Source organism: Conger conger, chromosome 8 (assembly GCF_963514075.1).
Source record: "Conger conger chromosome 8, fConCon1.1, whole genome shotgun sequence".
Lineage (NCBI taxonomy): Eukaryota > Metazoa > Chordata > Actinopteri > Anguilliformes > Congridae > Conger > Conger conger.
In genome coordinates this window covers 17,186,513-17,203,316 of record NC_083767.1, presented here as the reverse complement: position 1 = coordinate 17,203,316, position 16,804 = coordinate 17,186,513, and the positions used below count along the sequence as shown (strand labels likewise).

Here is a 16,804-nt window from a genome sequence, read left to right as displayed (position 1 = left end):
TTTTATCTGCTCCTTGTAAATGAGATAATGAGGGAATAACACACACCTGGCCATGGAACAGCAATTGTCCCATTACTTTTGGTCCCTTAAAAAGTGGGAGGCACATATAGAAACTGTTGTAATTCCTACACCGTTCACCTGATTTGGATGTAAATACCCTCAAATTAAAGCTGTTAAAGCATATCTTGTTTGTTTCATTTAAAATCCATTATGCAGAAGTCATAGCAGTATTACAATATATCACAATGAAGAAAAGCCAATGACAAAAAAGTAGTATAAAATCAGTTTCTAGAGAAGGACAAAGCCAGCAGCATCACTGAAAAGACCGGGCATCTTTCAAAAAGTTAACAGAGAAAAAATAGTTGATGATTGGTTCTTCAAAACTAAGGCAGCAGAAGAGTGGTTTTAGGCTCCTTTGATTCCTTGGAGCCTTGATTTACTTAAAGCCATTTAGTCAACAAATGTGTTCCGTACTGTATCAGCATAATTCACAGCTGAATCTAGTCCCACTCCTCCAATTCAGATGGAGATCCATTCACATGCAAGGAGTTTTACTATCGCTTGTAGGACAACCTGAAAATAAGATATCCAGAGACTGATGGTGTTCCATCTGGAGTACAGAGGGAAATAAAGGATGGGTATTTGTCCCAAACATTACGGAGGGCACTGTATGTTCTATTCTATTATGCATTTACTCTAGACATTCTTTTTATTAAATTAGGAAATGTATTACCCATAATCTGTAATCATTTTGGATATTTAATGTTTTTCATATTTTAAGATGTGCATGTCTTTTGTTTCTGTTTGAATGTATTGATAGGACCTGCCCACAGTCTATAAAAGATAAGATCATTTATATTATATCTCCATTTGCTCTCTCCAATGGCCCACTTGCTGAAATCTTTATAGCAGTGTCGAGCATAAGCAACACTTTTGTTCATATACTGGCATCCATGCTGCTAAAGCAAGCTGCATCAACAATAGATTAGAACTATGTCTGGATGCTCTTTCCAGATACTTCTTCTGACCTTGCCTGCCCTATACAATACAAGTGATTCATATCATTCCCTGACACAGGCTGTCAGCAATGACAGTTAAAAATTGTGGCATCCATGAAAGAATATCCAAATTGTGTCAACATACTACATTAATACACATATCTATAATTATCTTTTTTTGGTGCAAATACCTTAATCTGTAATTGCACCATCCGTATTACAGTATGTAGCTTTATTTTGAGTATTGTATGATTACCCGTAGTATACCTACTAATGAGTTGAACATAATTAACTAACCAGTTAAGTCAGTTGGTATATTAATGAGGTGCAATTTCAAAGCATAATTGTCTAAGTGTTCTTTTATATAATACTACGTGTGTAGTGTAACAACCTTTTATTTGACAACTTTCTGTCATTATGCTGAATAACAGCAGACTAGTAAAATAACCCAAAAGGAGCATTGAAGAGATAACATGAAAAACAAACAAGAAAAACATTTTATTTCTTCCAACGGCATCAAAAGAGAGCTGAAGCTCCACTGGATGATTTCCAGATTCCTGACCATAATCCAATACAGACAGAAACTTTTAACAGCAAAAGCACTGTGGGCTCTAAGAGCCTTTGAGGATTTTTGTTTCTCGAAGATTCCACACTATAAAAATAAAGCACTACAGCCCTCCAGCTACCCTGTTGGGAATGGGTTATTCTGTTTTGTAAAAAAAAAAAAATCAAAAAAATAAGATATCTTAAAAATCAGCAATAAAGCAAGAGTTATTTCAGTAACCAAATATAAAATACGCACAATGCACAATGTCTATAATCTATCTTTAAATGTCTAAAACAAGTCCCTTTTTGTTTTCAGGTTTATGCATTTGCTATATTCCTTTCATGCATGTTTCACACCAAATCTCCAAACATTTCTTCACTGTAAATTGTATGAAAGTATTTATTTAAACTGAATAAAAAACTAGATTTAATTAACACCATAATATGAATAGTTACTGTTGTAAATTATTTTCCAGTCGTAACATGCACAGCCCTATAAAATTTGCACACAAATATTAATTTGTTATGCACGTTGGGTTAAATTTGTAATGTTTGGCAATGACTTGCTGTGTGGGAAAATGTGCTACTCATTATCATCCTCAGCAATGACTGGGATAACAGGCAGTACACATAAGCATGAACATAAACGGTTTGTTTACAAAAACATTTTATCACTATCCTTCCTTGGAATTCACTTCCGAACTAAATGGTTTATATTTTACACATTTTTTTTACACATTTTTCCCCAAGTATTTATTCTTTATTGTCCTTATTGTATTAGCTTTGGGCTCCATTCAAACGTCATGTATTTTGTCCTTGGATAAACAATTTCATAAATTAGTTTTTTGATTTGGCAAGTCGAATAAACACTGACCTTACCTACAGGTACAGGTACTCTTATCAAGACCAAAATGGCAGAGTAAAAGATATACCCGTACTACTAACTGAATGTTAAAATGTTAGCCTATTTATCTTGCAATTCTGACAAAATAGCATTATCTTATTAACCTATTAAATGTTCTATTAGTCCATTATGGCACATCCATATTACAATACATTCTTTTAAATTTAGGTTTTCAAGGAATCATGGCCTCATTCGCAATTTTCCATCTCTGTAAAAAGCACTGCACAAATGAAATTGAACTGAATTGGAAATACATTGAATGCATTTACAATACAATTACCGAAATTATTTACTAGAAGCATGTTGTAGAACAGAATCCTGGTTTTTCTACTATATACAGTAACTTCCTGCTACTATATATGGATTTTTATTTCATAGATTTTCTTAACAGAAATAAAATTGGGGGCTTTGACAAAGAGCAATGGAATTTATGAGGCAGTGAGGTACAAAACTGTGAACATTTTAGTACTGTAAACCATTTCTTTCAATAAATTATAATATATAAAAGTTTTTTTTTTGCATATACATGATGAAATACAGAATTTACAAATAATACACATGCAAATTGTTAATTTAAACATAATGCTGCAATGTACTATTCAAGTCCTAAAGAGAAATTAATACCATGAACAATGCCAATAATGATAGGCTGCCAAGCAACAAGGTATCGCAGCCAGTCCAATAACTGTCCATATAACATATGTGTGCGCTCCCAGCTGGTTTTCAGGGTAAAGGAAATTTCTAGAAAAAATGTACGTTCTGCTGCAGCTGGTTTCCCCAATATTGGTGCTCTTATTTCCAAAATGCATGCAAGTGAATCCATTTTTGAGGCAACAAAAATTCATTTCCAAAATGGCTGAGCTCAGTTTTATTAATCAATTCACTTTTTGTACCTTTGTTGTACGTCGCTCTGGATAAGAGCGTCTGCTAAATGCCATGTAATGTAATGTAATGTATGAACCTTTAAAGGAATACACAAACATTTGGGGAAATATATCTTTTTTCCGACTTACCCAGACTTAGACAAGATGTTTGATTTCATTTTCATGCATTCACTGGTTTCCATGTTATCATAACATGTTAGCTTAGCATAAAGACTTGAAAGCCTATATGAGTCAGTAGCCTACCTCCTTCAAAGTGTAGAAATACAACCTTACAGCAACTCCGAAGCTGTCTCATTTATTTACACGCTGAACACACATGTATAATTCAGTAATCCGCTGGTTGAGCCCAGTGATCCGTGCACCTTCTGAAGGTAGAGCTAGATACATGTGTGTTCAGCGGTTATAGTTTCAACCGTCGAACTTCTCTGAAAACAACGTTGCTCGATTTTACCATTTTATTCCCACATGTGCATTTCAAATATACATGATACGATAGAGCTTTGAAGTTGCTGGAAGGTGTATTTCTTCACTTCACTTTCTCCAGTTCTATGATTGCAGCAGTGTTGATAAGTTGAAAACGGTTAAGGATACGGATTATTCAGCATTCTCTTCAGGTCCACCTTCTCATTGCAGTAGGGACAGGTCTGCTTCTTTCCCACAATGCACCAACCGCGAATACAGAATTCATGGAATCTGTTCATGAGAAACGTTAAGGAGCAAAAGGCTGCTAAATTAATGATCTTGCTTAAGATTACTCATACCTGACACAGTTACAGGATATTGTCGCCTTCATTATTTTTAGCTGTGTTTTCATCACCTAAGCAGTTCTTCTGTGTGCATGTGCCCAAATGTAATAATTGTATAATTCAGGTCATTGGATCCGTGGGAAAGGACCTCATTAAAAAAGGACTAAAGGGAGGTTAGGGGGGTCCAATTCTACCCTGCAGGCCTACAATACAGTTACGCAAGGTTAATTTTAGTCCAGACCTCCCTGGAAGGAACAAAATACAATACATAATATGTGGCAACGTATAGGAAAATGTGTTCCAAGAAAGCATGTAAACTACATGCAAGTGTTTAATTATAAATATTTTATCAATCTGCATTTTTCGATACTTTGGAAACACAGACATTTATTTGTCATGTCAATAAAGCAAATTGAAATTGAGAAAGGGAAATAGAGAGACTTGTACACATGCATTACATTCATATTATGATATTATGATAGCATACAGTTTATATCACAGAAAAAAAAGACAATATATGGGACAGTATACAGCAGTTCCACCCTAATGCACATTGAATAATCTGTCACTTCCACACAGAAGGATAGAAGGATACATGTGATTGCAGGACAGCTGATATGTGTCTTCAATAATCCCTTCCTCGTCCACATCCACAAAGATCTTCTGCCCGCACACAGCACATATATCGTCGCGGAGGCTTCTAGAAGGCATGCCCCCAACATTGTAATACTGAAACAACAATATTTCAGCATCAACCACTGCTTTCACTTCAGTCTATGGTGCATAGCATATTCAGAGGGCAAAGTGAGTCACTTACACCTATTGTTGACGCCATATAATCCGAGCATATCTCCGCAAAGTCCCGGCCCATGACTCCATAGTACAGGCCATAAAACAGCATAATCACACCCACATCCATCGAATCCTCTGCTTTAATCCTGTTGGCAAACAAGTCATGCTCTCTTAAACAGAAACCACCAGAGAGGTGGCTCTCAGCTGACTTTGAAGACCAGAAAGTCATACGTTCCTTACGATTTGGTTAGGCTAATTCCCTAATTCTCTGAAATATGCCACTTAAATACTCAATTAAAGAATATTTAGAAGCCTACCTGAAGAACACATTGAACCCAAACATTGTGAACATAATTGCAAGGTACCCAACGACACCGACTGCGTAACTCAGTTTGTATATGAGGAGGAACCACTTGTAGACCATCCTGAGAAAGAAATAGAGGTGAACAAGGCATCAATACATAAAATAAAAACATTGTTATTGTTCACATGGGGTTCTAACCCTCTGCACTACTACTGTCCTGGAAGATTATTGATACCATGTATTGACCGAAAAACAGAAAAGCTGTCTTGAAAATTACAGTTAAATTACCTTAACAAATAAATATAACAAATAAATGTGTAGTTAGAATGTCAATTCAACCAAGGGAGAGTTTATTTGGGATACATCCAGCACATAGGTCCACGCGGAAATGAGATGAAATCATATGGTATGTCCATCCAACCGCTGTCCCTTGGTTTCATGCTAATGCCTCAGCGATTTAGGGCAGGAGTGACTTCTGCTGGGAGTACATACCGTGGGGTCCTGCCAGACAGGGGCTTACGGGTGGCTCTGAAGATGACATAGCTGGTTATGACAGAGAACATCCCCCAAGTAGAGAGAAAGCGCCACCAGTACAGCTTTATAGTGAAATAAAGAGGGACGACCCACATTTGTACCAGGGTGACCAGCTGCCAAAGCAAAGAACAGATGCAATTAGTGACAGTCCTCTGCCCCATATTACACCTACAATGATCAAAACACACCCAGTGAGCACTTTATTAGGTATTTATTAGACTTATTTAAATACCTAATAAAGCTGTAGCCTATCTACTTCGATGTTTAATGCATTGTGTGTTCACAGATGCTCTTCGGCATACCACTGTTGTCATGCGTGATTATCTGAGTTACTGTTAGCTTTGACCAGTATGGACCTTCTCCTCTGACCTCTCTTATTAGCAAGGCGTTTTTGCTGGCAGAACTGCAGCTCACTGGATATTTTTTGTTTTTCGCAGCATTCTCTGCAAACTTTAGAGACTGTCGTGCATGCAAATCCCAAGAGATCAGCAGTGACTGAAAAACCACCGTGTCTGACCCCAACAAACATTGCTTCCCGAAATTCTTTGACATTTGGCCTGAAAAGCAGCAGAACCACTTGACCATGTCTGCATGCTTGTATGCATTTAGTCGCTGCCACATGATTGGCTGATTAAATAGTTGCATTAACAAGCTGGTGCACAGGTCTACCTTGTAAAGTGCTCACTGAGTGTATATTACAGAGAAACCCTCCAGTAACAGGGAAAAATGTCCAATGTTTGCCTCTTAGATTATGAATGCTCGAAACATCTGCAGTTACAAAACTCTGTTTGTGCCCTGCAGTTCAACAGCATAATTCCAATCTGACCCTATAGGAAATACCGGGCCTCCCTGAAACCTTTGTTTGTAAGTTTGGAGGACAAAAAGAAACTTCCAGGGAAACTAAGGATGTCAATAAACTAAATGTCAATTTTTCTTCCATAATTGATATCCAAGCTACTCATTTGGATCACCCAAAATAAATTTAACTCATAATTGTTATAATCGGTCAGCAGGTGACATATGCATAAACAAGATACAGCATGCCAACTGCTAGGCCATCCTTAGTCTGACACTCCATTCCACTCAACACTGAACGACCCATAAACACAAGTCTCTGTGGTTACTACTGTAAGGGTCTACTATCTATTTCTGCATTATCCTGCATTTTAACACAGATCCGTCTGGTCTGGAATAGATTGCAGTGCACTTAGTTAAGTGTTTTACATCTGAACACATGCACACAACTTCCTATGACAATGCAGCATTTAGACTAAATTCAACTTATCAGCAAGCAATGAGGATTTGCTGATAAATTAGGCTGTTTTTTCAAAGGTACAACATTCTTTTCTGACTACTGGGGTTAGGAAAAAGCCCAACAATAGGTAGGTTTTGTGCATATTTATCAATCTTGCCAATAATTCTGGAGCCCACTGTATAATGCCTAGCCATAGCAATGCTGTTTACCAAATGCACCAATTGAGGGGATTGCAGACAAGCATGCACAGCAGGAAAAAAGCATTGGTTCCTTAATTGCACAATAAATGTCACTGTAGTCTGATTTGTATACTAAACCTTTGTCTCCTCAAAGAAGAACAAGATTAAATTAGTCACAAATACTGTTGAGATAGAACTCCAGGGCAGACGGCTGGCAGGAACTTAATGAGGCGACTAAATTCAGGAGCTATCAGGAACTGAGCCAAAAAACGGTCCTATATAGTTATAATACAGAGGTGTAGAAGGAGACATTTTCAATTGAGAGGCACTTAAAAACAATCCACTCATCTTTCTTTTTGCAGACAAGGCCAAGCTAGTCAATTATTTTGACCTACTGTAAGGTGAAGTCTGCAATGAAAGCAACAGAAACCAAAAAAAGACTATGGGTTCAGAATTACACTTGTCAAAGTGGACTTACTTGGCTCACATCTTTACAGACTACCCGTTTATACAACCAGACATTTACAAATACAGATTCAGCACAAGAGTACTCCCCCCCAGCCTCGGTTTCAAACCAGAGTCCAGGGCAGTCCTTGAGCAAGGCCCTTAACCCCCACATCCAGGGGGGATCGTCTCCTTCTGAGTCTAATCGTAAGTCACTTTGGATAAAAGCGTAAACTAAATAAGTGTAACGTCATGTAATTCCATAGCACTCACGTTGTAGGATCTGCAGTGCCTCTGTTTCCACTGCACCAGGACGATCTGTGCTACGACGAGGGTGGCGATGAGGATGAGGACCATCTCCGCATGCATGGCCTCATGCCCACTGTGCTTGACATGGAGCTTCTCATGCTGCACCCTGGGAAGGAGAATGGGGAGAGGAGGACACTGGAGTCACTGGAAGACTACGGAGGAGTTATCCTTTCACTCCCTTATCAATGAGTAAATATACCATAGGGTCCGGCAGTTTGAATTTAAAAGAAACCAAGTGGTCGCTGTGAAACACTTCTTAAACCCTCTGAATATGCTTCCTGTCTTCTTGGGGAACTATAAACATTTCTCCTTTTTTTTCCCCAAGGGGAACTCAGGAGAGTTACAGCGACAGTACAGAAACAACAGGGGGCTTTAAGGTTTCAAAAATGTTAGAAAAGACACAGACAGCCACACCATATTTATGTTAATGGGAACTGGAATGGGAAATGAATACTTTAAAGTAGACACAGTAGGGAATTTAGGGAATGGGATGAAGACAGAATGTTATAGTTGAACAACATGAGATATATTCTGGTGGTTAGACTGATGAGAAATTTTAATAACACAGTGGTATATGACCAGACAAGACTGTTCGAATTTATAAATGTATAAAATGTAGTACTTACTTCCAGTTTTCTCTGTGGGTCATTTTCAAAAGATCGCCCTAACGGAAAAGAGAAAGCTAAATCAAGGAAAGAACAAGTAATGTTCTCATTCTGTGTGTTCTTTGGCATCCCAGATAATGTTGCACAACAAAATAAAACTAAAGGGATATTCCAGGGGAAAGTGGACCCTTTATAACATTGGCCTCTCGGATCTTTCTGATACAGTGGGCTCCAGAATTATTGGCACCCTTGATAAATATGCACAAAAAGTTCTGTAAACTAAAAAAAAAAAAGAAACCGTTATTGACATAAGCTTTATTTTCCAACAGGCGTAGTGTGCTTTATTAGTGATTTGAGCATAATCATTGATATCTTTGGGATTCCCCCCTCTGTAGTTCACCCCACAGGTTTTTCATGGGATTTAAGTCTGGAGACTATGATGGCCACTGCAGAACATGGTTGTTGTTTTTACTTAACCATTTCTTTTGATGAATGCTTGGAGTCATTAGCAAAACATCTCCAAAACACCACCATAATTTGACAGTAGGTATGTGCTTCTCCTTGTACGCATTCCATGTCGATGGTGTGAATGGCCAAAACGTTCAGTTTTGGTCTCATCTGACCATAGCACTTCCATCATAATTCGGTTGGAAGGTTGGCAAATCCAAAATTTTGTTTATTGTTCCCAGTACGGGCAGTCTTTGTGCCACGCTTCCAAAGAGTTTGCTGGTATGGAAGTGCCATTTGATTTTCTTTTACATTTAGTGAACCCAAGACACAACCAATCTCTGCAATTCTTAAACTGCGAACCTTGGGTTACTTATGGCCTCCCTCAGTTTGCAGGTAATATGCATGTGCATCCTCTTCCTGGCAAGTTTGCAACCATTCCATATGTTTTACGCCTTTGTATTATTGCCCTTACTGTGCTAAGTGGTATGTTTAACTGTGTGTGTATTTTTTTGCATCCATTACCCAACTTGTGATGGTCAATTACCATCTGTGCCTCCTGAATTGAGGTCTTTGGCTTTTCCCATGCTGATGGTTTACAAAGGGATTTTGATAACACATTTTTTATATGCTAGTGAAGTGATGGGATATAGTTCACACAATATTGTTCCTTTTGGCAGAGATAAACTAAATTAAAGTTAAATTGTATTGACAATTTCACTTGGGTTGATTTTATTAAAAATATTTTTTAGGGGTGTCAATCATATTGGCACCTGTGGTTTTCATAAAATTTAGTTTACTAAATAAAAACATTGAAACTTGAGTAAATGTATTGATGTAAAAGTATATTGTTTTCCAATATGTTTGAACATAAAATATAGTGGAGCATTATCCATTGGCCTTCCCACATCTAGTTTTGAGACCTATTAATCATCACATTAATGAAATATGCATCATGACAATATCTCGAAACTAAATGTTGCTCAATGCTGTTGTTACAGTCCAATGTACTGTACACATGCCAATCTACAGAGCGGGATCTGCTAGTTTATATTTCGATTCTAATGTGTGATTGACTGGTTAACACAGGCATGCACAGCTCCCTACCTGGTTTGTATTCCAACCCATTACCTTAGTTTTCTGACAGCTGACTGTAAAACGTGTTTTGGGAAAGGAAAAGCAAGAAACAATTCAACGCCTACCTTGGCCCTACAGTTTAGTATACCACGCCCCCTAACTGAATACTGTGACTGCACAGTATTTTTTATCAACTTTGAGGTTGCACATCGCCTATTTGAAGGAGACCATGAAGTCGTTTACATAATCAATAGACTTGAAATATAATATCGCTAACGTTTGCAAGTAAAGCATGCAGCATTTCTCAGTTTCTTATTTTAAAGGACCATTCCAAAAAGACGATGAGTAAAAAGCAACTAAGAGGGCACATGTTCACGCTTAAATAGGATGAATTCGACTTTTTTTCTCCCATTTCCAAATACAGCGATTCTGTTAATCTCACGTATGACACAATGACAAGCTCGCAAACGAAACTAAAGCTCGCTACAATGCAGACCACTATTAAGCTTGGCAAATACTGCGAAGCATGAGGCAATCAAAATAAACGTCGGCCATTTAAAGGCACAGATTTCGAGCAAACTTCGGGCTCATCCAAATCAAACGCACCCCTTTAACAACCGATCCGCGGGCGTTAAGCAATGCCTTCACGAAATCAAAGCACAGTGTCTCCGCTGCCATAGCCGAAAGAACTAACATTTGCTAGCTAAAATTCCTGAGCATAATCCCCTTGTCGTAGCCACATCGATTTTATTTTCTTCATGCATTCCCTTTGATACCACACTAACCAGCTACCTTGCTAGCTGTATACCATGCATGCTAACATAGTCGCTTGTCTGCAAGCCACGTTTGCAGAGAGGGCAAGCTGGTAAGGACGATATACCAGACATTACATTGCATGCACTGAAAACATAAATGCGCAGACCAACCAATGTATCAACGTCGATTTGCCTTATTGTGTGCCTGCTCAATAACAAGAGGTAGGTAGCTAGCTTGCTACCTGAGCCTGTACTGCAGCCATGCTTCTTCTTCCATTAGCCTACACCGGCCAGCTGATTCATCCTTCAGGAAAACCCAATAGCCTATTCACGAATGTACGTGGCGCTATAAACGTAATGGGATTCTTTTTCACTGAGCAGTGGAAGGGGCTTGACGTAACTGCCGTAAAGCATGCCCACGTGTATGCTGTCTCAAGCGGAGGTCTACAAAAATAGGATTACCTTTAACATTTATGAAAATTTGATTAATGTGCGCCAAAACAAGGAATTTCAACGTGTTGAAAGATAAAGGATTTCCACACAATGTCATGCATTGGCTGTCCAATTTATTCATGACTCCTTCCTCAAAGTGATTGGAAAGACCAAACAAAATTTATCACATTCACAAGAAACCAAATCTTTGAATTTACAGAAACCTACAGCACCAATTAATTCTGGAGAACATGTACCCTACGGAAACATTTCCAAACTGAAGGATCCTGGAAGAATTTTGCTCAACATGTCCATCTAATACAAAAATGGCTTCATTAAACACCCATTTCAAATCCCGGTCGGCCAGGGCCTCCCTGTGTGGAGTTTGCATGTTCTCCCCGTGTTTGTGTGGGTTTCCTCCGGCTACTCTGGTTTCCTCCCACTGTCCAAAGACATGCAGGTTAGGCTGATTGGAGAGTCTAAATTATTATTTTTTAAATTATTTTAATTATGACCTTTAAACAATAAAAAAACTTTCGAATATTCCACAGATGTTATGCTGTTTGGAATGTGCTTCAGCTGTGTTGTATGGGTGTGCAGATGCTTTTGATCTCTTGTCTGCAGGAAGGACAGTGTGAGAGGTACAGGAGACCATCAAGTCTCTCGTGGTGTGTTCTCTGTACATAAGTACTGTTTCTTAACTTTATTTCAACATACCAGAGTTGTTGATTTGATACACCAGATGGAAGTGAGAGGGGAAATGTGACTATACTATTGATTTTGCTGAATTTTCTATTTTGTCACTTATAGTTTCCATTGACAGTGTGAGGCATGACATTTTTTTTAAATAAATAGGCTACTTTAATTAGTGCAAATGCATGATATCTCTTGAAACAATGGCTGTATCCTTAGGCTACTGTACAGGCCAACAGACTATTTTATTCCTCTAACCCAGGGGTCACCAACCTTTTTGAAACTGAGAGCTACTTCATGGGTACTGAGTCATACTAAGGGCTACCAGTTTGTTTTGTCACACGCACAATACTGACCTTTGAAATAGAGTAGGTCAGAGTTCACCTAAACTTATCTAAACTTCATGTATAATAAACATATTTTTAAGATATTGTCATTTTTAAATCTATATAAAGTGTGATTAAAAAAAATAGCAACAGAATAAAATAAAATTTTAGATGCAGCTCACTAGTGAGTTGTGCTATTTTTAGAACAGGCCTGCGGGCGACTCATGTGGTCCTTGGGGGCGACCTGGTGCCCGCGGGCACCGTGTTGGTGAGCCCTGCTCTAACCCCTGAGCCCACCAAAAGGATAACAAATGATACAAATTTATTGTTAATAAAGCGAAAGGAATTGAAAAAGTTTCATAATGTCCTAGGCTTGCACTACTCAGTTTTACCACTAGATGGCTTCACATACTATGATTTTGGAATTCTGTCGCAGGTTTTTTTACACATACATAAAGACACATTATTACACATATATTTATTTAGATTGTATTAATATACTTATGTAAAAAAAAAAAAAAAGGAAGGAAGGAACAGGAATGGAAGGGAGAAATCAAAGGATGCTAAATAAAATTACATTATGTTATATTGGAACATTTTGGCAGCAGGTAGGCCAACAGCCTCAAAAGAAACAGTTGGTCCTAATGGCCACAGTCCAAAGTTGTTCATTCCTATGGAAACCATAGGATCCTTAAAACAATTACATATGCACATTTTAAGAACAGGTATTTACACAACCAAACACAACTGTTTATCTGAGTATTTACAGATTAATACATAAAGCATTATATTACAAAACTGACATATTTTGGAATGATTCATGAATGCTTTACAGGCTGAATTATATCTTGGAACAGGAAATAAAAAATGCTTTTTCTTGAACTTTGAGTAGTGTGTTTTAACTCCTTAAGTGTCACCTTTTTGCATTCATTCCTTTTTTCATGGTGCAATTTTCAATCACTATGGTAGCATTAAAACTCACTGTTCTATCTCTATAACCTATTTTAAGATGTCATTGCTTTAGCGACAACAGTTCCTTATTTTGTGGGTGGCAAAATGAGTGTGGGGGGACCTCACACTCTCTGCATTTTGTAAAACCACAGACGACACAAATAAAGGTAATGTCAGTGTCCTTTTCACAGCAAGGATCCAGCGAAACAAATGCATAATAGTTTCTAATTCTAAAAAACCACAATAATCTGTGTCCACTCAATATCAGAACATATTTTCAGTGAGAAAGAAACTTCCACTTCCACTGTGTTTGAGCTTCTGTAGCTTTTGTTTGAGTTATTTTGACTCTTGGCAAAGAACCGCAAAGGGATAACTTTCAGAAGAGACCAAGATTATGCCTGTAGTCCAAAGGGTTTAAGAATACTATCCATTTTATTTTGGGTATGTCATTTTCAGGCTTGTGTTAAGAAAAGGGGGCAATACTTAAAGGGTTAAGAAAATGTGGTAATACATTTAATCAACATGCTAGCATTTATCATATGACATTGTATCGTATGTGTGTATCGACTTGAAAGTTATAGGTCTAATGCATCAATGAAGTCAAACCAAGGGGAAGTAAATTCATGTTAAACATTCAAATATATTTAAATACAATTTAACACACATGTTAAGCGCTAATTGGTACAAAGCTACAAAGCTTAGCTACAAGCCCATACCCAGCAATAAATGGGCTTGTTGCTAATTCACCCTCTTTTTTTCATCAGTGCTATTCAAAATGAGTATACAAAGCATATTTTTAAACATTAAATGTTGTTCATATAAAAACGTGTTTCATCATTCAGCTTAAAAACACAGTACACACTCAGAAATAAAGTGACAGTGGATGTACATTTTTGTTCTTCAAGGATCAAATTTCCCAAATGTACCCTGAAAGTACAGTAATGTTCACTTTTGGTGGTTCAAATTAGTTCATTTTCCAAATTAATTAGTACAAATTAATTATATATTGCTGGCTAGGGGTAAAATTTTAGGTATCTATAGGGTACCACCACAGCGACCCCTATACCATTTTAGGCACTTTTCATACCATTTATTTCTGAGAGTGTATTATGGCAGAAAATGAACAAAAAAAAACAAAAAAAAAAAAGAATTTCATATTTCCAAATATTTATGTAAAAAATATAGATTTCATGTACCTGTTCATTTGCAAGACTGGAGTAAAATATCTTTGCTGGCTGATTTGTACCATGGTTATGTCATGCTCTATCAAAACAGCAACTATAGCTGCATTAATAGAAGAAAGCTGACACTTTTATTTTATTTCTACCTGGCTTTACAAGTCGCAGGTTTTGTTGGCGGGCTGTGTGTTCAGGTGCTGAGGGGTATGATGCGTATCAGGCAGGCGTGGCCCCCGGTCAACACTGCAGCTTGCGGATGCTGCGTGAGATCCTCTTAAACTCCCTCTGCCCGCGTTGCCACCGTTTCAGGGAGGTGATGACCAGGTTGCCCTCCATCTTCTGGCCCATCACCAGGTAGGCGGCGTTGATGTCGTTCATCTCCTCACAGGTGCACTGAAGGCCGCCCTTCAGCCAGAGCACTGTCTTCCTCAGGTCCCGCTCCGTCACGCCGTTCAGCTTGTAGATGGTTTTGCTCTTGGTCTCCGGGATGATCTTGGTGTCGCCGTTCATGTAGGAGATCTCCTTCACTTTGATCTTTAGGGCTGCAGGGTCATCGGGACAGCGTGAGCCAGAGACAATATCAAATCAACGGGCTGTTGTTTTCATTAAAAACGAAGTACAGTACAGTACATGCCAGTACCCATGAACAGGCTACCAAAACAGTTCATTCAAATCATCCCCCAACACAATATTAGGCAACAAGGTCTCCTTCAATGAACTGGTCACCTAATAACATTACATTTCAGATAATCTCAGTGGAGAGTCTGACTCAGTGTATACACAGACAATGCAGAAAAACAATATACAGTCTTGGATCTTGAAATTTACAAGTAACCTATTTGTTGATGATTGAGACATTCTATACATTACAAATGGATTGTGCTTAATGAAAAGAGTATATTTTATGGATAGGCCTACTGAACCCCTTTAATAATATTAAAATATGTGGATAATAGAAAACATAGTGAAAATCTGTTTTGCATTATAAGGTTGTATGATATGAAGTACAGAGCATTTTCCATCCCCACAGGTACAAAAGATTGATAAAGGTCTGCCAAGAGACATGAAATGATGCATGTGAGTTATTAAAATAATTTTGACTATCAAGAAATGAAATCTCACCAAAGTCATTTTTACAAAGGTTGTCAACAATTTCGTTGTCATTCTCCTCTTTCTCTCTGCAAGCATCACAGACTTTAGGTACTGAAAGAAGAAAGACATGTCTATTAATTATGGAGATATATAAACAAAAATATAGACTGTAAATATAAAAATGGATTATATTAGAGTAAAATGAACATACAGCATTAGTTGGATGCATACTTAACAAAACAATTGGGACTACACATGATTTGATGTTTCAGACAATTTCATGTAGGCTATATGGCCAACAGCAGGCTGGCTATACTTACTTTACCACCATTTAAAATAGTCTTCAAATGGAATGTAAACAAACCACTGATTATTCGCATTAACCACATGAGTTTATCCTTAGTTTAGCCCTTAATTTTAGCTATCCAAATTATAGCGTAGAATAGCTTTTGTTAGAAAGTATTCCACAAAAATATTATTTATACAATATTGTCTGCAATGCGTTGTTTATGGAAAACATAATGACAACCAGGCAAGTCTGACGTAGGTTATAAATATGTAAATGTCTGCCTTTTCCATTGAAAAATAAATACTTTACCTTCTCTGGTGACTGGCATAAAATTATCGATACTGGCTGGAGGTATACATAGATCATTATCCGGTGGAAAGCGACTACAGTCCAGCATGTCCGGCCACGGGAAGCCAAATGCTGACATGACCGGGGCGCAGCTCTGCTTTACTGTCTCGCACAGCGATCTGCATGGTTGAATTGGTTCGTCCAAATCGTCCAGGCACACAGGAGCGAACAAAGAGCAAAGGAACTTTCTGGTGTCGGGGTGACACTGCTTTTGGACCAGAGGAATCCACGACGATGCTTGTTGGAGCACTTCTTTCATGGTCTCGTGTCCAAGAAGATTAGGAAGTCTCATCTCCGTGTACTCTATATCATGACATAGGAGAAGAGTTTCGGGAATGGGTTTGCAGTTGCTCTTTTTGTAAAATAGCTCGGGATGAGCGAAGGAGTATATCCCATGAATCGCTTCCAGGCATCCAGGCAATGCCATTGCAATTATAATGAATTTGAGATGCATCATTGCAAGTCACCTAAATGAAAGTACTAATAGTATTGAAAAACAGAAATGACAACTGCCTTAATAGTTTCGCTTTATAGAAGCCTAACACATTTATGGTGTTATTTTGACGGCATCCATAAGTTTCACAGGAAGGAAAGTCTTTGTCTTCATGAATGGCCTTTCTTTGCGTTGTGGAAAGCAATTGGATGCGAACTGTCTCTTCTAAATGAAGCAGGGAGGAGTTCACTTGGGGAACACGTTTGATTGGTCCAATTTAATT

The 16,804-nt window shown here is 38.0% G+C and overlaps 2 protein-coding genes across 3 annotated transcripts; both read right to left on the bottom strand.

Moving 5' to 3' along the window:
• Window positions 1–1,472: 1,472 nt before the first annotated feature.
• rnf175 (ring finger protein 175) lies at window positions 1,473–11,157 on the bottom strand. Of its 2 annotated transcripts, none has more exons than XM_061252311.1 (9): window positions 11,022–11,157; window positions 8,522–8,559; window positions 7,860–8,001; window positions 5,667–5,821; window positions 5,188–5,295; window positions 4,896–5,016; window positions 4,674–4,807; window positions 3,924–4,025; window positions 1,473–3,164 (listed from the first exon to the last, which is right to left on the bottom strand). In XM_061252311.1, the coding sequence occupies exons 1-9, from the start codon at window positions 11,040–11,042 to the stop codon at window positions 3,044–3,046; spliced, it is 942 nt and encodes a 313-aa protein (XP_061108295.1). In that variant the 5' UTR covers window positions 11,043–11,157; the 3' UTR covers window positions 1,473–3,043. The 2 variants fall into 2 exon arrangements, with proteins under 2 accessions (XP_061108295.1, XP_061108296.1); XM_061252312.1 differs by having other exon boundaries at window positions 10,951–11,076.
• Window positions 11,158–14,498: 3,341 nt separating this feature from the next.
• Window positions 14,499–16,545, bottom strand: LOC133135862 (secreted frizzled-related protein 2-like). The gene is made up of 3 exons (XM_061253181.1): window positions 16,050–16,545; window positions 15,482–15,562; window positions 14,499–14,901 (listed from the first exon to the last, which is right to left on the bottom strand). The coding sequence occupies exons 1-3, from the start codon at window positions 16,543–16,545 to the stop codon at window positions 14,597–14,599; spliced, it is 882 nt and encodes a 293-aa protein (XP_061109165.1). The 3' UTR covers window positions 14,499–14,596.
• Between the last annotated feature and the right edge of the window lie 259 nt (window positions 16,546–16,804).

What these genes read in the sequence shown, in the direction of transcription:
- LOC133135862 (XM_061253181.1), bottom strand. Translation starts at nt 16,545, where the DNA reads ATGATGCATCTCAAATTCATTATAATTGCAATGGCATTGCCTGGATGC. An exon ending in TATGCCAGTCACCAGAGAAG is followed by an intron (nt 15,563 to 16,049) that starts GTAAAGTATTTA and finishes TTCTTCTTTCAG; the next exon opens with TACCTAAAGTCTGTGATGCT. An exon ending in CCTTTGTAAAAATGACTTTG is followed by an intron (nt 14,902 to 15,481) that starts GTGAGATTTCAT and finishes ATGACCCTGCAG; the next exon opens with CCCTAAAGATCAAAGTGAAG.
- rnf175 (XM_061252311.1), bottom strand. Translation starts at nt 11,042, where the DNA reads ATGGCTGCAGTACAGGCTCAG. An exon ending in TGGCTGCAGTACAGGCTCAG is followed by an intron (nt 8,560 to 11,021) that starts GTAGCAAGCTAG and finishes CTTTTCCGTTAG; the next exon opens with GGCGATCTTTTGAAAATGAC. An exon ending in AAGAGAATGCTGAATAATCC is followed by an intron (nt 3,165 to 3,923) that starts GTATCCTTAACC and finishes CCTGAAAACCAG; the next exon opens with CTGGGAGCGCACACATATGT.